Raw genomic sequence first — 22,888 nt, forward strand, 5'->3', positions numbered from 1 at the left:
TTAGAGTTATAGGGTTTGTTACCACACATGCAGATGATGATGATAAAGATACATTTTAAGTTTCAAGTCTTTATCTTATATTGCATTAAAGTAATATCCAGAAAGCGAAGATTGCCAAAATTTAAGTACAAAACGGGCATAATTCTGTCAAAAATACAATTAGAGTTACGGGGTTTGTAATCACACATGCAGACAATGATTATAGAATTATTTTTAATTTCAAGTCATTATCTTTTAAAGTACTAAAGATATGTATATAAATGAAGCTTTCGAAAAAAATTAACATGAAAATAATTCCAAGTATAACAATTTTGTGACTTTGACCTGGGTATAATGGAACCAGCCCCTGCACATTGTTTGTATGCTGGACAATGTTTATGTGAACTTACAGTAAGACATAAGCAATAGTAACAAAGATATGACAGAAAAACAAAGGTTGCCGAAAAACTTTAACCTTAAAAATAACCTAAGTATAACACCTTGGTGACCTTGACCTTGGGTATAATGGGCTCAGCCCCTACATACACTTTGTTTGTATACTGGACAATGATTATGTGAAGTTACAGTAAGATATAAGCAATATTAACTAAGATATGATAGAAAAACAAAGGTTGCCGAAAACTTTAACCAAGAAGGGTAACGCCGACTCCGACGCCGACACCGACGCCGACGCCGGGGCGAGTAGAATAGCGAACCCCCCCCCCCCCCCCCAATTATTCTCCGAATAGTGGAGCTAAAAAGGAGTAGCTGTTTTGTTATCTAACACTATTTGTTATTGTGGAATATTTGTAGCGAGGCATCTGATATACTAAGTTCTTTTTAAAAACTGTAGGTGGTTATTCTGAAATCTTACTTACCAACGTACACACCAAAGTGGGAGTAACCCATTTTTCTCTTAAACTCTATCATATCTCCAGGTATAGGTTTAAATGTCCTGTTGAAAGATAAATATTTTATAGGAGAAGTCAATGCAAGTAATCAAATGCTTATAAACAAAATAGGATGTGTTTTAATTCTGGAAAGCATTTGTTTTTCTTTGCAAGACAGTGTTAGCTGCCATCAAAACAGCTGGGTTTCTTGAATACCTTACTTATTTGTTGTCATTATCATGTTATAACTCCACATTTGCATAACACTCTTTTTGCATAACATGCTTATACAAATTCAAACGTGCTTCATGAGACATTCAAAAGCAAATCTAGCAACAGGATGGTCTTTGATCGCTCACATGCAAGGATGTGCCTAATTATAATTGTAATTTAATTAATTGATCTAATTGAAAATAATGAATAATTAAGCACAAACTAAATTAAAGTAATTGAAATTAATTATTACTGACCTAGATTTGGGCGATAATTGTCAATTAAATCTAATTACTTTCAATTACTTTGGCTTTTTTACTGATCATTAGGTGTGTGCAACTTTCACAGTGACAGTTAATATCAGACAGGTATTGTTGTATCAACAATCAGATGTTAGAGGTGTTAATCCCTATTAAGTTCTGTTTAAGTGTGATCACTGGGTGAACATTTTAGTCACTAAACCTAATAATTAGGAATGTACAGAAAAACTGATATTGAAACTTGTCATTCTGTCGTGGTATTACACATAGTGCGCATCATGAATTCATCCGCTCTCAAACATTTTATCCTTCCAAAGGATACTAGTGGAAATTTTCAAGCAAAATACAGACACTGCTCAAGGGAATACAAGGGCAGTCTGATATGAATTGAATGACTGAATTTCAATATGTTTTCTTGCAGACATTTGCTGATATTAACCTGCATGTATTAAGTACATGTAAATGATTTAATTTGCTGCTTTTATGCACATTTTGTTAAAAAAGCTTTGAATTGTACATAATTATATTGAATAGTAAAAATTGTTTTGCAAATGACTTAATTGTTAGAGATAAAATAATTAATTATAGTTAATTACTTTTGGCAAAATAATTGTAATTAATTAATTACTTTTCGAAAATGGCTTGTAATTTAATTTTATCAAATTAGCAATTTTCTCAATATAATTTGAATTAATTATTTTTGAAAATTATTAGGCACATCCCTGCTCACATGTGTTCCACAGTTCGGTAAAGGGGTCATACAGAAAATATTTTGAAATAGGGCAAAAATATTTTCCGCTAAATACGGGCTTGTAATGGGGACGAGGGTGAAGGGGTGGGGTGGGAATTTTGACACAGGATACTAAGAGACAGTATCAAGAAATAATATACTTGGATGGGTGGGGGAACAAAATAGGCTGAGAGAGGAGAATGACGTAATACTAAAAGACAATATCAAGAAACACAAAACAAATCATAAATGAGAAAATATTTTGTGGGTGGGGGTAGGGGGTGGATTTTTGAAGTTATCCGTAAAGCTATATCGGGCAAAATAACCAACAGGCAGTCAAACTTTTTAACATAGCTTGAAAGAATTTGTTTTGACGTCACCCAAGGAATTTTGCTGTCAGATGATTTTGAAACTGAACCGTCTATTTCAGGGGTCATATAGAGAAAACTAGTCCCACCCCTTATAGCCATGGTTTTATACTTTAACAAAGACTTTACTTTAACTTCTACTTTATACTAGATATATTTCCTATCTAATGCTGAGAATGAAATGAAAGCAATGCCAATATTGGATACATGTGAATAACCATCAATCATTATCTAAAATTATGAAATTACGAATCAACTCGTACCTAAAATGATTCGTACCCAACTTCCAAAGAATTGACGACTGTTTCAGATTTTTATACAGACTAGTAAGAAATTGAACTGTAATGTGTTTCATTTATCCAAAGTTAATTGTATCAAACTGGTATTTGCTGAGGCCAGTGCTTGTCCACATTTTTTTGTCATCATTTATGTTGGTTTTTTTCAACCATCGTAGCACCAGTGAAGCAAAAGTAATATTATGAAACGCCTCATGTGAATTTTCTTGGCAATTATTATCCGTTACATGTCATAACTTTTATCATTTTAATAGTATCTTCTACTGACTGGCACTAAGTATTTTATTACATGACATCAGAAATAAAATCCAAAGTTTTTAATCAACATAATACTATTAAATAGCTCTAATTTTGCCATTATAGTCCCAATTTCTAGCTTGAAAAGCACTAGGCCCAGAATAATGAAACTTACTGGGTTGATTTGAAATGACTAGTAGATGAACCCTATTGCAGCCAACTATTGGCGTCTCTTGGACTTTTTTGGTTTGGAAGTAGATACCAACACAAGGTGAAAATGTGCATTTTTGACTATATTAGGGGTCATAACTCTAAAAGTAGGGAGCAGAGCCAGACAAAAAATAGGAAGTGCACACGTTCATATCATGATAAAGACTCATGCAAGGTTTCATGAATCTATATCAAATACGTTTTGAGCTAGGCATGTCACAAGGTGAAAATGTGCATTTTTGACTATTTCAGGGGCCATAACTGTAAAACTATTGGGGCGGAGCTAGACGAAATATAGAAGGTGCACAAGTTCATATCATGATAAAGACTCCTGCAAGGTGTCATCGATTTATATCAAATACTTTTTGAGCTAGGCCCGTCAAAAACTTCGGACGGATACACCGACGGGCGGACGCACGGATGGACAAGAGCAAATCTATAAACCCCCTCCACTCATGGGGGAGAGGGGCACAGAAAAATTTGAATACATAAGCAACTTACGCTACAGGGTCTGCAAAAGATGATGACGGTCTTTTCTTTTCTACTGTAAGCCCTGCTTTAGTTTTCACCGTTGTACTATCTCTCTCAGCAGTCCTATGAAATAATACAGTAATATATTTCAGCACTTCTTAAAAAATTTCACTTTCTGTAAAAATGGCTATACACATACATACCACTAATCTCTTCTACTTCTAGAATGTTTATTTTAGAATATAAATATCATTACTTAGTGATTTTTTCCCAGTAAAGATATGACATTTTCATAAAACAATGACAATACAATTCCTTATTTACATGTACATGTTTTCCAATGCATTTTTCAAAATTGTAAAGGCCCAGCCCTATGATTTGAGTAAAAGATAAAATTGTAACTTGTTAAAAAAATGAAATGAGCCCTGCCATGAAAAACCAACATAGTGGCTTTCCGACCAGCATGGATCCCGACCAGATTGCGCAAATCTACGCTGCTTGCGAACAGTTTCTGTAATTGCAATAGGGTTTGAAAGCAAACAGCATAGATCCTGACCAGACTGGTCTGAAGTCATGCTGGTTGCAAATGCACTATGTTTGTTTTACCATGACGCGGCTCAAATGTGTATTACTCAGACAAACTTCACATTTGATAGTTATTTAAAAAGTAATAAATATAAAGCATCTTTCTGAGTTGCCAATATCACATGCAGATGATATCTCTGACACTGACAGGTTAGGAAGTCCTTGAGATGGTCCATGGATTAAGCATTCATAGGGTTTTGATGACCATGACTGACATGGCTAGCGAGATGTCCTGTCTGGCTGCATACTCCAAATCTGTAAAGAACTATTTTACCTGTTCTGTATTCACGCCGTTCAACCCGATCTGGTGAATGCAGTTGGTCTGCTGACGACAGTTCCGTGTGTACATGTATTGTTTTTGGTAAAAGTAAGTATTGGCCTGATTTTTACATTTTCCCGCCATATCTTAGCAAAACAAATTATACAGATTGATTCCCTGTTAGAAAAGGAATCTACCGATGAAATCATGGCGTAAACAGAATATTATTCATCGAGAAATTACAGAAAGAGTGTGAAAATATTCGACAAAATGAGTCATTTCATGAATCGGCCGCAAATAGTCTTTTTAATCCGCAAAACTGAAATATATGAAATATTCCATGATAAAGTTTAATCATTTCTCTGTAACTATTCGAAACCACAGCTTCCGATTCGTTTTATCTACAAAGATATTTACTTTTGAAGTTGGTACGTCTTGATGATTTGGGTAAAGGTAACGGCAGTTACTATTGAAATTTTGGTACAGGTGAATGCAGTTAGATCAGTGGATTGGATAATGTGAACAGCAGTAAAGTGAAAACCCCGTTTGTCCCTAAAACAATTACTACCAGTCTTAAATACATAGTTAAATATATGTTTTAATTGCAGCGTAATTTGACAGAGGGTTTGTAATGTGCACCTTGCAATGTAATGATTCTATGCCAGACATTATTTTATCCGTAAAGATATATCGGGCAAAATAACCAACAGGCAGTCAAACCTTTTAGCATAGCTTGAAATAATTTGTTTTGACGTCACCCAAGGAATTTTGCTGTCAGATGATTTTGAAACTGAACCGTCTATTTCAGGGGTCATATAGAGAAAACTAGTCCCACCCCTTATAGCCATGGTTTTATACTTTAACAAAACAAATGATTGAAGGAGTTTGGCACAGGGTCACATAATAACCATTGCAGTAAAATTATTTCATATTCGGGTCTGCAGTTTGAGAAAAGATGTACATACCAAGTTTGATGAAGATCCATCAAGCGGTTTATGAGAAGAAGTTGTTCAAATGTTTTTCAATTTTGAGCTCTGGCAGTCCCTAAAAGGGGACCATACCAGGATGCTTCTGACCAAGTTTGCTGAAATTCGTTTCAGTAATTTTAGGAGAGATGTCATCTGAAGAAAAGTGTGCACGGACGTGTGACGGACGGACGGCGAGCGATTACAATAGCTGACTATGAGCACTTCTCATGTGGGCTAAAAAATGAAATAGGAACATTGAATGTGTAATGAATGTTTCATATGATTTCTTGTTTGACAAAAGAAAAGAAAAACAGACTGCTAGAACTAATACTTAAACAAGTCAATGTATTCATCATATTATATTAACAATGAAATCAATTTTGTTTTAAACTGCAACAAAATACAGAAGTAACGTATCCTATAGTGCCGTTACGGAAAAAATCTCACTGTTTGAGATGTATTGAACTATACTTTTTTTTGTAATAGTATTTTATAACTTGATAAGAAAATATTCCTATACTAGATATATTTCCTATCTAATGCTGAGAATGAAATGAATGCAATGCCAATATTGGATACATGTGAATAACCATCAATCATTATCTAAAATTATGAAATTACGAATCAACTCGTACCTAAAATGATTCGTACCCAACTTCCAAAGAATTGACGACTGTTTCAGATTTTTATAAAGACTAGTAAGAAATTGAACTGTAATGTGTTTTCATTTATCCAAAGTTAATTGTATCAAACTGGTATTTGCTGAGGCCAGTGCTTGTCCACATTTTTTTGTCATCATTTATGTTGTGTTTTTTTTCAACCATCGTATCACCAGTAAAGCAAAAGTAATATTATGAAACGTCTCATGTGAATATCCTTTACAGGTTTTATTTTGGCCATTATTATCCGTTACATTTCATAACTTTTATCATTTTAATAGGATCTTCTACTGACTGGCACTAAGTATTTTATTACATGACATCAACTTGAAAAGCACTAGGCCCAGAATAATGAAACTTACTGGGTTGATTTGAAATGACTAGTAGATGAACCCTATTGCAGCCAACTATTGGTGTCTCTTGGACTTTTTTGGTTTGGAAGTAGATACCAACACAAGGTGAAAATGTGCATTTTTGACTATATTAGGGGTCATAACTCTAAAAGTAGGGAGCAGAGCCAGACAAAAAATAGGAAGTGCACACGTTCATATCATGATAAAGACTCATGCAAGGTTTCATGAATCTATATCAAATACGTTTTGAGCTAGGCATGTCACAAGGTGAAAATGTGCATTTTTGACTATTTCAGGGGCCATAACTGTAAAACTATTGGGGCGGAGCTAGACGAAATATAGAAGGTGCACAAGTTCATATCATGATAAAGATTCCTGCAAGGTGTCATCGATTTATAACAAATACTTTTTGAGCTAGGCCCGTCAAAAACTTCGGACGGATACACCGACGGGCGGACGCACAGATGGACAAGAGCAAATCTATAAACCCCCACCACTCATGGGGGAGGGGGGCACAGAAAAATTTAAATACATAAGCAACTTACGCTACAGGGTCTGCAAAAGATGATGACGGTCTTTTCTTTTCTACTGTAAGCCCTGCTTTAATTTTCACCGTTGTACTATCTCTCTCAGCAGTCCTATGAAATAATACAGAAATAAATTTCAGCACTTCTTAAAAATTTTCACTTTCTGTAAAAATGGCTATAAACATACATACTACTAATCTCTTCTACTTCTAGAATGTTTATTTTAGAATATAAATATCATTACTTAGTGATGTTTTTCCAGTAAAGATATGACATTTTCATAAAACAATGACAATACAATTCCTTATTTACATGTACATGTTTTCCAATGCATTTTTCAAAATTGTAAAGGCCCAGCCCTATGATTTGAGTAAAAGATAAAATTGTAACTTGTTAAAACAAGAGGGCCAAGATGGCCCTAGGTCGCTCACCTGAGAAACACACCATAACACACCATAACAGTGTAAACATATTTGACCTAGTGATTTCATGGAAAAAAATATTCTGACCACTTATCATTAAACTTGGAGCAAAAGATCTTGAGTATAAATAACTATTTTCTTTGATTTGACCTAGTGACATAGTGTTTGACCCCAGATGACCCTTATTCGAACTTAACCTAGATTTCATCAAGGCTATCATTCTGACCAAATTTCAAGAAGATCAGTTGAAAAATACAGCCTCTATCGCACACACAAGGTTTTTCTTTGATTTGACCTTGTGACCTAGTTTTTGCCCCCAGACTACCCACATTCGAACTTGACCTAGATTTCATCAAGGCAACCATTCTGACCAAATATTAAGAAATCCAGTGTAAAATGCAGCCCCTATTGCATACACAAATTTTTTTCCATTATTTGACCTACTGACCTAGTTTTTAAACCCAGCTGACCCATATTTAAACTTGACCTAGATTTCATCAAGGCTACCATTTTGACAAAATTTCATGAAGATCAGTTGAAAAATACAGTATCTATTGCATACACAACTTTTTTCTTTGATTTGACCTAGTGACCTAGTTGTTGACCAACGATGACCCATAATCAAACTCAACATAGATTTTATCAAGGCAATCATTTTCACCAAATTTCATGAAGATCAGTTGAAAAGTACAGCCTCTATCGCATACACAAGGTTTTTCTTTGATTTGACATAGTGACCTATTTTTTGACCCGAGATGACCCATATTCAAATTTGGTCTAGATTTCATCTAGGCTATCATTCTGACTTAATTTCAGGAAGATCAATTGAAAAATATAGCCTCTATATTATACACAAAGTTTTTCTTTGATTTGAACTAGTGACCTAATTTTTGACCTAAGATGACCCGCATTCTAACCTGACCTAGATTTCATCAATGCAATCATTCTGACCAAATTTCATGAAGATCAATTGAAAAATACTCTATCGCAAACACAATGCTTTTCTTTGATTTGACCTAGAGACCTACTTTTTAACCCAAGATGACCCATTTTCGAACTCGGCCTAAATTTTATCAAGGTTATCATTCTGACCAATTTCATGAAGATTAATTGAAAAATACAGCCTCTATCGCATACACAAGGTTTTTCTTTGATTTGACCTAGTGACCTAGTTTTTGACCCCAGATAACCCATTTTCGAATTCGGCGTAGATTTCATCAAGGTAATCATTCTGATCAAAATTCATGAAGATAAACTGAAAAATACAGCCTCTATTGCATACACAAGGTTTTTGTTTGATTTAACCTAGTGACATAGTTTTTGACCTCAGATAACCCATTTTCGAACTCGACCTAGATTTTATTAAGATAATCATTCTGACTAAAATTCATGAAGATCAACTGAAAAATACAGCCTCTATCGCATACACTAGGTTTTTCTTTGATCTGACCTAGTGACCTAGTTTTTGATCCCAGATGATCCATTTTTCAACTCGGCCTAGATTTTATCAAGGTAATTATTCGGACCAAATTTCATGAAGATCAGTTGAAAAATACAGCCTCTATCGCATACACAATCTAAATGTTGACAGACGACAGACGACAGGCAGACAGACAGACGACAGACGCCGGACATCGAGCGATCAGAAAAACTCACCTGAGCATTGCTCAGGTGAGCTAAAAATGAAATGAGCCCTGCCATGAAAAAACAACATAGTGGCTTTCCGACCAGCTTGGATCCCGACCAGACTGCGCAAATCTATGCTGCTTGCAAACAGTTTCTGTAATTGCAATAGGGTTTGAAAGCAAACAGCATAGATCCTGACCAGACTGGTCTGAAGCCATGCTGGTCGCAAATGCACTATGTTGGTTTTATCATGACGCGGCTCAAATGTGTGTTACTCAGACAAACTTCACATTTGATAGTTATTTAAAAAGTAATAAATATAAAGCACCTTTCTGAGTTGTCAATATCAGATGCAGATAATATCTCTGACACTGGCAGGTTAGGAAGTCCTTGGCGAGATGTCCCAGGCGTAGAGATGCTCTGCTGCATACTATAATCTCCAAATCTGTAAAGAAATATTTTACCTGTTCTGTATTCTAATAAATCTAAATTTTCATTACATCATTACTTTCATACCTTTTTGATAAAGTGACAATGACAAAATTATATCATATGGCAGCTTTCAAAATTAAACATGAAAAGGAGAGTTTACAAGCAATTACCACGGCAATAGTGGGTTATAAACATAAAATAAAAATAATCTATCTATGTTTACTGCCTCACACGTCTCGTGAGTATTATGGGTATTATGAGGAATTATAAATTACTCATTTTACATGATATTGATAAATAGTCTTCTCCACATACATATATTCATAATATTGATAAATCGATTGCAAACATAAGTCTTTTATGATAAATGTACACATTTTCTGGTGTTTTAAACCCATGTATGTACTGTACACGATTATGTTTACCGTATAGTCTACTGTAAACACGCCAATATGCACAAGCGATAATACCAATAACTTTATATGACCCTGTACTGTGATTTATCCTCCATTATTTTGGTCCTTCAAAGTTTTGACATTTAGACTGCCTGTCACAAAATGAAACAATCTGAATGTCGAGTTATTTTGACTTGCATTTTCAATACAATCAAATAACAAGTTGGATCAAGCCTACGGCGTTTTTGTAGAGTAGAGAGTTTCCATTGTTCTAATTACCTGTTATATTACTTTTAGTTCAAACTATGATTTAGCCGAATCGCTGCCGATACGTATTCAGCTTAGTAAGTACGAAATTAATTGGGACGAAACAATCATATTACATAAACATGAACAAAATACTTACATGTCCGAATTCCTATTCACATCACTGATAAAAGGCACAGGAGCTATATTAACTTGATGGAACATGACTGATTTTATAATACAAAGGCTGAAATCACGTCAAATTGAAAATTACACTTCACCTGTCGAGCAAAACCTTGGCTAGTTTTGCATCTGTTTTCACACCTAGCTCCGTCTTCAATGTACGCCAGCGCGAAATCTCCTTTCGAATATGAAAAGATAGTATGTAAGCTTTTTTACGCATTTTCTTGGCAGAATCAGTCACAAACGACTTTCTCTGTCGTTTTCGTACGTAACTGTTTCTCCGCCATTTTTTGAAGTTTGTGTACCTAATTAATATGAGGATCACGTTGTTTCCGGAAATGCGTGTTTGAATTTTCGGAAAACTTCGACATCGTCCGTCGATAAAAAAAACTTCCAGTTTTTATAATTTTATAAATATTTAATTTCTTTTTTTTAGGTGAACGCGACAGAATACCTGCTATATGTATTCTTTGAATATGCATTTTTATAGTTATATAAAGCACCTAAAATATATTTATCAGGATTTATGAGATAAAATATGCACCATATACATCTTTAACATAAAATTACTGCTAATAAAAGGCCGATGTCACAGCTCCATTTGATGCCATTTTTATTGTTTTATGACAAAAAATAAGGTCCGATTAAAAATACCACAACCATGAGGTAGGTATATAGATTTCGCTTTATCTGTCCGTCTGTCTGTCCATCAGAAAACACCTGTGTTACAAATATCGCCAAAGTAATTAAACGACCGTTACCAAAACGTATAGGAACGTTATTCAACCTAACAACGGATACCTCGTTTGGAAGTGGTCTATTAATATAACTTATAGACCGCTTAAAGGGTCTATGATAATTACCAGACATGTCCTTCTTCTATTGGTTACAATTCTATAGCATATAATAAAATATAAAAAGAGGCATGTAAAAGTTCGTACATAACCAGTGACCAGGTAAATAAGACTATTGGCTGGTTCACAAAAGTCTGCTATAGATAAATACTTGCTTCCAATATCTCGAAATTTGTTTAAAAACTGTCTTTGCGATGAAATTTAAACATTTTCTTATCAAAAGGTCCTAACATTTATTTCAATGTCAAACATACCCACTCAGTAACATTTCCCTGAGACAACTTCCATCTAAGTTCTGGCTTTGTCAGAAGAATAATTCGTGAAATATGAACACTGACAGAAATAACAAAGCTGTCGGAGGATAGCAACGCTCGACTATTCAACAGCCTTGTCAATTGAATGAATATATAAGTCGAGAAAGGGGCATAATTTTGTAAAAATGCCTAACAGGGTTATGGAACCTGCACTGTGCATACTAGCTGTGTAAAGTTTTAAAATTTTCCCATTAGTGGGTACTGAGATACCAGCTTACGTACAAAAATTTAACTACAAGCTGCTAGGTCGAAAACGGGGCATACTTTTGTAAAATACAAAGTAGAGTTATGGAACCTGTACACTGCATGTCAAATCATGACAGTGAATAAGTGTGTGAAGTTTCAATCCATTCCCCATCAGTGGGTACTGAGATACCAGCTTAGAAATACATACAAAATATTAATCAAAAATTTCTAAGTCGAAAAAATGGGCATAATTTTGTAAACAAGCAAAATAGAGTTATGAAACCTGTGAAATGTAAGTCAGTTTATCACAGTGTATTAGTGTGTGAAGTTTCAGTCCATTCCCACAAGTGGTTACTAAGACACTAGTTTACATACAAAAACCGAATCGCGACGCCAGCGCATACGCAGACGCGGATGGCGACGCACGGGTGAGTCCAAAAGCTCTGCCTTTCCTTTGAATAGTCGAGCTAAACCTTACAATTTATAAAATCGCAAAATTTGTAAACATCAAAAATTTCCACTGAGTTCATTATTATCTAATGATGAAAATCTTGACGATTTTCCATGCAATTTACATGGAACATAACTGTCAAATGTGTATTGTAGAAAAAAACAAAAAAACTTTTAACTGTTCAGAGCATATTTATATAACGTTTACGGGCTTCTCTGATACTGTTTAGAACGTTTTTAAGACAGCAAGTTTGGAGATGGGTGAAGTTATTTTGACATAGTACATACCTCGTTTTATTAACAAAAATCTCCATGATTTTGCCGAATATAGTTAAGTCATATCAAATTAATATTAGTATTTGTGTGCTTGTAGACATTTTAACATAAAACTGCTGTTCTTGTCACTTTTCGGGGGTGTTTTAACAGGAGAGAAAACGCTCTCACGTGCTGTTAAAACACCCTTTTATATATGCGCGTTCCGTTCCAAAACGGATAATTCAAAAGGAAATGACGTCAACGTGAAAAAACAAAGTAGACATTCCCGCGCGCTTCATGGAAATTTAATGACGTTAAGTGATAATTTATTCGTTTATCGTTTTTACGCGTGTTTTGCTAGAATAGCGTTAACGCACGTTTATTTCATGTAATAACGTCTTCAGAAACCCTCGGGAAACGTTGGTACCCTCGCCCTACCGGGTTCGAGCACCAACCAATCCCTCGGGATTCTGCAAAAGTTATAACACGAAAAAAACATGCGTTTCCCTGCATTATTACATTTATTCACTGTAAAATATTTTGTCGTATGAGGTATATATTTATGTATATAATGTACTAAAATTAACTTTATCTTAAAAATTAACTGACAAGTTCTCCATGTGAATCAGAGGTATATGACGAACCATTTTAAGCATAATTATGAACAGAATAGAACAGAACATATACAGTAAACTTCCCCCAATACGAACACAGTTTTAACGAATCAGTGGTTATAAGGATCGTTTTATTAATAAAATGTCCAAATTTTTACTCTTCTCTGATGTATGTAAAATAAAATGGTTAAGCGAACAAAGGGAGAGTCAGTGGCGCAGTGGTTGGCAGGTGTGACTACAAGGCCAGCGATCCTGGTTTCTTTTTTCAGTTGCCACTGATACCCCGACTAGTGTTCAGTGCTGGGAGATTGTCTTAATTTGGTATGTTTTAGCAGCATAGGTCTGGAGGTAAATATGACACCTGCCGTTTGCTTGGCTGAAAATAGGTTGTTCCACCCATTTCACATGGAGAATTTCGTCGACTACCGAAGCTAAACAAGAAACCTTATCTTTATAGTTATAGTGAATAATCTGGTATAAGGAACACATTTCCATGTCCCAGTGTTAAAGGTCCATTACTAAGGGAAAGTGAGTTGGGAATTTTTTTCATAGCCAGTACATAGACTTCTGCAAGACACTAAATAATGAAGATTGGCAGGTCAAAATTTACAGAATGTCTTTGGAACTCAAAGAAATGTATGTGTATTATGTTGAAATTTCAATGAATAAACAGAATGACCCCCCAGGTCTTTTTAACTTTCTTCATACTTCATAGAAAAATAATTGTGCATATACTGCGATTTATTTCGAATCTCTACATACCAACTTTCATTTTCCAATAAAATGAAATAGTTTCTGTGCTTTTTAAAAGAAATTAAAATGTTCACTTTCCTTAGTATTGGACCTTTAAACAAGAGGACCACGATGGTCCTGAATCGCTCACCTGTCCCCACATGACCCAGTTTTGAACTGAGTATGACGTCGTCTTTTTCTATTATTTGACCTACTGACCTAGTTATTGAGCTCATGTGGCCCAGTTTTGAATCTGACCTAGATATCATCAAGATAAAAATTCTGACCAATTTTCATGAAGATCCATTGAAAAATATGGCCTCTAGAGAGGTCACAAGGTTTTTTCTTATTTGACCTACTGACCTAGTACTGACCCGGCACGTAACCCAGTTTCGAATTTGATCTAGATATCATCAAGGTGAACATTCTGACCAATTTTCATGAAGATCCATTCCAACGTATGGCCTCTAGAGAGGGCACAAGGTTTTCTTATTTTTAGACCTACTGACCTAGTTTTTAATCGCAGTTGACCCAGTTTCAAACATGACCTAGATATTATCAAAATAAACATTCAGACCAAATTTCATACAGATCCCATGAATAGTATGGCCTCTAGAGAGGTCACAATGTTTATTCTATTAATTGACCTACGACCTAGTGTTTGAGGCACGTGACTCAGTTTCGAACTTGACCTAGATATTATCAAGGTTAACATTCTGACCAATTTTCATGCAGATCCGTTCAAAAGTATGGCCTCTAGAGAGGTCACAATGTTTTTCTATTTTCAGACCTTCTGACCTAGTTTTTGACCGCAGTTGACCCAGTTTCCAACTTGACCTAGATATCATTGAGATAAACATTCAGACTAACCTTCATACAGATCCTATGAAAAATATGGCCTCTAGAGAAGTCATAAGGTTTTTATGTTATTTGAACTACTGACCTAGTTATTGACGGCGTGAACCCACTTTTAAACTTGACCTAGATATCATCAAGATAAACATTCTGACCAATTTTTATGAAGATCCATTCAAAAGTATAGCCTCTAGACATGTCACAAGGTTTTTCTATTTTTAGACCTACTGATCTAGTTTTTGACTGCACGTAACCCAGTTTCAAACCTGACCTAGATACCATCAAGATAAACATTCTGACTAACTTTCATAAAAATCCCGAAAAACATATGGCCTCTAGAGAGGTCACAAGGTTTTTCTATTATTTGACTTACTGACCTAGTTTTTGACGGCACGTAACCCAGTTTCAAACTTGACCTAGATATCATCAAGATGAACATTCTGACTAATTTTCATGAAGATCTTTTAAAAATATGGTCTCTATAGAGATCACAAGGTTTTTCTATTTTTAGACCTTCTGACCTAGTTTTGGTCCGCACTTGACCCAGTTTCAAACTTGACCTAGATATCATTAAAATAAACATTCTGACCAACTTTAATAAAGATCCCATGAAAAATGTGACCTCTAGAGTGGTCACAAGCAAAAGTTTACGGACGGACGGACGCACGCACGGACGCACGGACGACGGACACCACGCGATCACAAAAGCACACCTTGTCACTTTGTGACAGGTGAGCTAAATATACATTGAAAAAAAAAACATAGGGTATAGTGAAGTCCCAAAAATCTTTTTCAGAAGTTATATACAAGGCTTTTACATAACAATTGGGTAGATGTACATCAACAATTTTGAATTATAAACTTTTTTTAAAAAACATAGCGTGATTGTTGATATATATCTCAACGACGTTTAAAACCAAGTATAACAATGAAATCTTGATTTGGTAATCTGTAAGGTTGTTTAATGTATTCTGAAATATAAACACGTAATTTAGTTACCTATTATGCCATTGTAAAATACGTAATCACCAATTATAAAGACAGAATATAATTATCTCACTGTAAATTGGTTTTCAAATACACATTGTACCGGTGTCATACATGTGCATTACTATTAGGATTTAATTTGGTGTATATATTTGTTTTCTTTTGTATTTTATTTTCTACAACATTGCGGCAAGTTTAATAAGATACTATGAAAACTGAAAATAATGTAATAATCATTATGCGAGAAAAATTACGTCTGCAGTATTATTAACCTCGGCAAAATGTCCTATTCAAAAGCTTTTTTAGCTTTGCTGATTTTCTCAACCAACATTTTATCAATGTTGTATTATAATTGCATTATAGAAATTTGCCATTTTAAACAATCAGAATAGAAGGCGTATGATTTTAATGTTCACATGTTAGAAGATTTATAAAATTAGCAATTTAATAATAGGATAATTAAATAAATTGCAAAAATATATTTTTTATAAAACTAAAAAGACAACTGGTGACTTTCAATGCTTGTTAAATCAACTTATTAATATCTAAATAAGTTTGCTTTACAAAAATATGTATAAGGACTTAAAAACGTTAATAAACTTACGGTTTCTTAGAAGATATAAAAATCTGTTATATAATGCCTTTCAAAACAAATCCTGACGAAATGAGACTATAAAATGCTTTGTTATAATAATTGAAAAGACACAAATTGCTGATTTCAGAAAAAGATTATAATTTTCTCAATTTTTACCAGATGTGCAAGGGTTTTCATGAAGTATGAATGTCATGTCCTCATTGCCAGCTAACATATTTACAGGTGCGTAACAAGTTGGCCATTTTTTTTATATTACACATTATCCGACAACGTTTAGAACGTGATGGTATTCCTTACTTTATTTATATGTTTTCAATCACACATATAATATAACGAATGTTTTACAAACCCGAAATCATTCTGAACTATTTAAAACAAAGGAGAATGTTCACGTAGGTAAGTCAGTTATCATTCTCGGAATAGGTCAGCATTGTGTTTATAGAGCAATGAGATGACTTAGGAATCTACATTTTGGTTGTTTCTATACGAAAACTATTTCTCAGGAGGAGACCTCCGAACCCCCTCCCCCACCATTTTATATGAGACATTCCCTCCTTTTATCTCTGCCTTTTGTAATGTAAAAATGAGCACAGCCCCTGATGTAGGAAAAACACCAAAATACGTTCCATTCCATGATTCTTAAGACATCATATGTACCCTTGCAACGCATTTTGTCGCTACCAAAACTTGGCCGAATTTAGGTAGTGACTACCAAAATGCGTTGCTACCATTTTGAGGTATAACAAACCTTGTTAACACTCTAGAGACTGCATTGTTTACCTGATCTACAAATATAGTCGTAATGCTTGTCTTAATCAAATCTAGGTAAAGTTTGAAAATTGGTCATCTTGCATTAAAAGGTAGATCAGTAAGTTAAATTATAAAGAAATACATTCTTAACACTTTCAATGACATATTTGTTATCGAACATTTATCTTTATAAATTGTTTAACAAATTTAAAGTAAGATTATCTGGGATATAAAGCTAGGTCACTGGGTCATATCATAGAAAAACATTGTTAACACTCATAATGCCTCTTTCCTACCTGAGCAACATAAAAATTGGTTAGAAAGTTTGTCTTTCTATAAAATCTTGGCCAAGTTTAAAACTATGCGATCTTTGGTCAATAACTATGTCATTAAGGTAGATTATAGAAAAAAAACTTCTATGAACTATAGAGGCAATATTTTCTATTTGATCTATAGGCAATTAAGTCACAATAGAAAAAGTAACTGTTGTCTCGATGCATTCTATATCAGTTTAAATACTGCGTTATGGGGAGTAAAAACTGGGTCACTATGTTAAATTATAGAAAAAAAGAAACTCAATAGCCTACTTTTGACCCTGTTTCAAAAACGTCCGATAGTTTGTTAAAAAAACATTTTGACAAAGTCGCAATACAACTGGACCAGAGTTATGATCTCTTGAATGTTCAAAGCAAAACTACTTACAATATAACATTTTGGCGCGTACGGCCTTCCATAAATCAAAACATGTATATGTAATAAACTATCCAAAGCAGCAAAACCAAATATGTCGAAAATTAAGGAAAATATTTTGCTTGATTGTTCTTGCATACTGAGGCTGCACATTTTTCCTGAGACTGTTTCATTTGGGGGCTCGTCCGGGATGCTCACCATTGGAGCCCATGCGGACGAAGAAGTTTGACTGGGGTGTGCACCTGAATTCGGTTAACAGTCTACGGCAGACATTGGCCAGGAGTGCCAATGTCTCGCAATAAGAGGAAAGGTGTGTAACGGTTCTCGTATCGGGTGGCCTCGGTAGCTCAATTGGTAGAGCGTTGGCACGGTAAGCCGAAGGTCCGAGGTTCGAATTCCGGTCGAGGCTGCACATTTTTCCTGAGACTGTTACAAATGTATAAACCAATACAATACAATACAATACAATACAATACAAATTTTATTTATTGTCGGTATGGCACAACAAATCAACATTAGCTATGAATAGCTATTGACCGACTTATTTAACAAATATATATCAATTAATACACACTTCTACTATGAGTAAGAAAGCATTTGCACACATATTATTAAAACATCATAATGTAATAGCACATTTACATATAAAAAGAAAAGCTAAGGTATTGGTGCTAATCTTGTCCGTAGCCTAAAAATGCCTAAGATAAACATCGGTTAAAAACTGAAGATAAAAGACAGCACAAGTGTGTCTGATTTACTGAAACACCTATAAGATAGAATTAAAAACAAGATGACCTGATTAGCACCTGCATCTCGATAGTTGCAGCAAAACACAACGTTATAAAGCGTGCATACAAACATAAAGCGTAACACAAATAATGCAGGTACAATGTGCAACAAGCAAAGAAGCAAAGAAAATCCTGTAATAAAATACAATTAGAAATACTTAGGTAAAAGCAAGCACAACAAAATAAAATCAGCAAAAGCAGAACGAAAATAAGCATTTAACAGAGGTTAACTCAAAACAGCACATGAAGAGCATCTGCAACTCTGTCCGCTCCAGGCATTGATCAGACTCCGGAACTGGCTCAGGTTTGTTTCCTCACGGAAATGCTGAGTGAGTGAGTTCCAAAGTCTGGGCGCTGCCGAGCGGAAAGAGTTCAGGCCATACCTTGTGGTTTTAACTTGCGGAACCTCTGCAGTGTTGCTGTACCTAAAAGAATATGAATTATTTTTTCACTGTAATCAGATCATGAAGATAAACTGGTGCATGTTTGTTAATAATTTTAAATGTTTCTAAGGCAATAGTTCTTAATCTTCTAATTTTTAAGGTTGGTAGGTTGGATTTAGTTTGGAGAGATGGATAGTTTGATGTATAATCATTGTAAATAAACCGTAAAGCTCTTTTCTTGAATTTTCTCTATTTTATTTGCATTTACTTCACCACAAAAATGCCAGGTTAAGGGGCAGAAGTTGAAATTTGATATTATGAAAGAGTAATAAATATTAAGTTTTCCTAATTTACAAAGATTTTTCCCAATACGATTTAGCACATTTAACTGTCTGGAAGCCTTTTTGCAAATATCTGAAACATGAGTCTTAAAATTTAACCTAAAATCTATTGTAACTCCTAAAAGTTTGACTTCCTCTTCACAAGTAATTGAAGTATCTTTTTAAATCTAATTCATTAATGTTGTGATCTGAATGAGATAGTGTGTTGTCATCTGCGTAATTATACAATTTACTTTTCTTTACAAAATGGAAAATATCATTAATGAAAATGTTGAATAAAACAGATATAAAACCGTATATAAATATGGTTTTAAATGGGTAATCTGTCAGCAGTTCGAACTTCCGATCATCAGTTAGTAACATTAAATTCAACCTGTCTTAAAATCGCTATTTTTAAACATAGTTATGACCAAGGCATTCCAAGTTAATCCTTCTTTTTTAAAAGAGGCAATCTCTGGAACGCCCCAAAGGTGTAAAAGTCTATAATCTCGTATAATCTCGAAACTACAGTTTAACACAAAGGGAGAAGGCCGGGTTTGCATTTTCTATAAATTTATGCTACTTTTATTGCATGTGAATGTGTTATGTAATACATCTGTAAGTCAATCATATGATATTCAAAATTGTTACAGTACGTCTAAATGGTGGAGCGTCGAAAGTAAAGCGCGAAATGATTAAACGGTGTATTTGAGTTTATCTAATTTTCTATTCCCCTCTTCGTACGTCCTGGGAGCTATGGCTATAATAGACCTTTACAACCGACACGGACAATGTAGACGTACTGTGTACTATGGTCAAAATCTGGGGGATTTCTCAAAACATAAAAATTCAAACACATAACCGCAGGGATTCGTTTTATCTTTTTAAGACATCAAATTCAAATGTTTTCATCTTATTATCAAGACAGAGCACATCTTTATAATTCTTGGAAGCGTTATTCTCTGCTAGGAATAAATTTTGTCCACAAAGAGAACACAGACGAACACATATATCTACATCTTACGAAAAAAATACCATGTTTAGTATAAACAAATTTTAAACAGTAGATTTTTTCATCCTAATGACCGAAAATACATTCTTAAGGTAAGTCCTGATATACGTTAGCACTAACCAAGTTTGGTAAGAATGTTTCTCAATCAAAACTAAATTCATTTGCCGGTAGCTGTTTCTTTGTTTAGGTACAATAATATTGACCCCAATTCAAGCAGCCTGAAATGCAATCTTAAGCTAGAGTTTTTATAAGCATGTTTTGTGAAAATATGTCATTCCAAATCCAAAAAACAAAAACAAAAACGAAAACCTTTGTCTCTATTTTCAGTAACAAACAAGTTGAAGTTAGCTGCAGCTGCCAATACATCCAGGACTTTCCATCTTATATACTACCTATAAACAAAGTGTTATCGTAATATCTCAGTAAAGTGGTTCCAACAATTTAAGCGAATAAAGAGCGTTGTATAGTTACCACCAATGTTGGTGTCGATTTTGTTAAAGTTGTCCACATTCTAAACTTCACTATCAACTGCCCCTATAATTATCAAACCTCATATATTGTAATAATGTTGGTTAAATATTTATGTCAAGCTTCTCAATACCTGCTTAACTACGGTCCTAGGCTCCAACTATTTAACGTCTACACAAGCGGCACTGGCTTCATCTCGTATCTCAAAAATGTATATAGTCAAGTCAAAACAATTAGTAAACTACCTAATTTATTTTGTAGTGAATAATGCTTCCCAAACTTTTTCAACTTTCATTTTTGAACCGGCTCTATTTCGCTACTCTCAAAACTTGTCAAGTCAAAAGTGCTAACTTAAGAGAGTAAATCTATGCAAACGCTCTACATACATGTAAGTTACAGTCATTTATGACTATAACTTTGTATTGCCCGTTTAATAGAAATGCGTTTACAAATTGTTACAAAAAGTAGCCTTTCTTTACAACTTAGTGCCACTTATGAAGTATTATTAGCTCTTTCTTTCACTCACCTCATTTGCTACCAAAAGCAGATGGAGTCAGTGTTTACAGGCCGTGTTATAACTCATTCTGTTTCTAAGTATCCATTTTCCTCCAACCCAGTGACACTTACACCTAGACCACCAAAACATGACAACAAAATAAATAGAATTTTATTCTCCAAAACATCCAGACCTTTAACCCCTCTCCCCTCCCTGAAGCCACCCCCCTCCACACACACACACACACACACACACACATACACGATACAATTCTACACCGACCCTCAGTTCCTTGTGTTACTTTTCATTGACAGTTTTCTGTAAGCTTACACAACATGCAACTTTATTGGGTTAAACCTTAATCTCTATAACCAGACATATTCTCACAAGTTCCAAAACATGTTTGAGAAAACCCCCCAAATTTGAAAGAAGTACAGAGTACGTTTACATTTACATTCCCATGTCCGTGTCCGTGATAAAGGTCTAATACAACTATTGGCGTCGGAGTGTAATGTAATACCTAGGTTTATAATTTTCTATTTTGGTATTTCTTTCGGATAATTAAGATTTTAACTGTACATTTCAAAAGTCAGACAAGATTTGACAATCTTCAGTAGCTTAAGGCTTGTTGAACTTGTACGTATCCTTAAGTGATCGGGAAATTAGATAATGTGTCTGCTGTGTTTTCCTGTATAATCCTTTATAAACTCAATACACTCTGTGATCAGAGAGAGGCTGCCCAAGTGGCGGGCTAAGGAACTTGTTCCCGCTCTCAAGAGCTGAAACTTAATAAGCTTTGTTAAGAGCTAGTTTGAAATATATTTATAATTAAGAAATGTTGTTAAATAGATCAGTAAACAGAACTGTTTTAAAAGACTAATTGAACATTGATTATATTCATGAAAATAGACTGAACATTTATAAGTTACTGTGCATTGCTCTTCGTAGAAAATAAATGTTAGAACTGTTGTAATGTGTTATGTTTCAAGACAAACTTCAGGTACACAGACCAAGTGTTACGTTACAGGAGGCCTGTGTAAAAACCATATTTAAAATGCCCAACAACGTTATATCTGGGTTATAACTCCTTAAACCTGAATAAACTTCACACATACCTTCCCAAGATACTACTAAGAGAATGATCAAGGTCGTCATTCTGAAATAATTCCCATTTTAGCACTTTGATGTTTTTTATTGAAAACTGAGTCATTGATTAAAGATAAGCTAGTATCTACAGGTCAATATTTGAATAAAACTATGAGAGCACCTTATAATTCTCGAGAATTACTACACATATATATGTGGATATTGCCTTGAGTGCGTATTAGTTAATTGTGAGGAGATTGATGTAAATAGTTTTTTTGAAATAGTGTGAAATACTTGCATTTTGTTTGTATTGTTGAATTTATTTGTGCTTTTTTTTTCAGAATTACGTTAAATTTTTCAATCGATTTCTCTTCACACACAATGATTTTGATCAATCATCACTTGTAGCTTTTCATGTCAAACACCAAAACAATACACGTGAACTACTGAAAGTATGCCCGGAGGAAATCGCGGTCAGATGTTACTCTTCTGATTGCATAGTTAGACCACGTACATTTGTAAATAGCCAATCGCAAGGTAGTCTTGTACCCGTCTATATTTCATATATATCTGGAGAAACTGGGGGAAAACGCGTGGATTTCGTGTCAATCTATTATCTAACAATACAGGTAAAATGACCTTGCAATATTCTTACCAGCTATCAATGGGATAAAAAAGTAAGATTAATCTGGAAGTGAATTCAATTGACAACGTCCAAAATATTAATATTGTAAAAGTGACCCC

The 22,888-nt window shown here is 34.4% G+C and overlaps 1 protein-coding gene across 4 annotated transcripts in view; it reads right to left on the reverse strand.

Moving 5' to 3' along the window:
• Window positions 1-22,888, reverse strand: part of LOC123538376 (uncharacterized) — a 47,079-nt gene that overhangs the window by 17,790 nt on the left and 6,401 nt on the right. Inside the window, exons 2-6 of one of the 4 annotated variants that reach the window (XM_053530048.1) lie at window positions 18,763-18,804; window positions 9,382-9,498; window positions 7,024-7,116; window positions 3,685-3,777; window positions 858-934 (exon numbers count right to left, since the gene is read on the reverse strand). In XM_053530048.1, the coding sequence (XP_053386023.1) occupies window positions 858-934; window positions 3,685-3,777; window positions 7,024-7,116; window positions 9,382-9,498; window positions 18,763-18,804 (422 nt within the window). Of the gene's footprint in view, window positions 1-857; window positions 935-3,684; window positions 3,778-7,023; window positions 7,117-9,381; window positions 9,499-10,407; window positions 11,617-18,762; window positions 18,805-22,888 lie in introns of those variants that run through there. The other 3 variants (XM_053530047.1, XM_053530050.1, XM_053530049.1) reach the window with 3 other exon arrangements.

Source organism: Mercenaria mercenaria, chromosome 18 (assembly GCF_021730395.1).
Source record: "Mercenaria mercenaria strain notata chromosome 18, MADL_Memer_1, whole genome shotgun sequence".
NCBI lineage: Eukaryota > Metazoa > Mollusca > Bivalvia > Venerida > Veneridae > Mercenaria > Mercenaria mercenaria.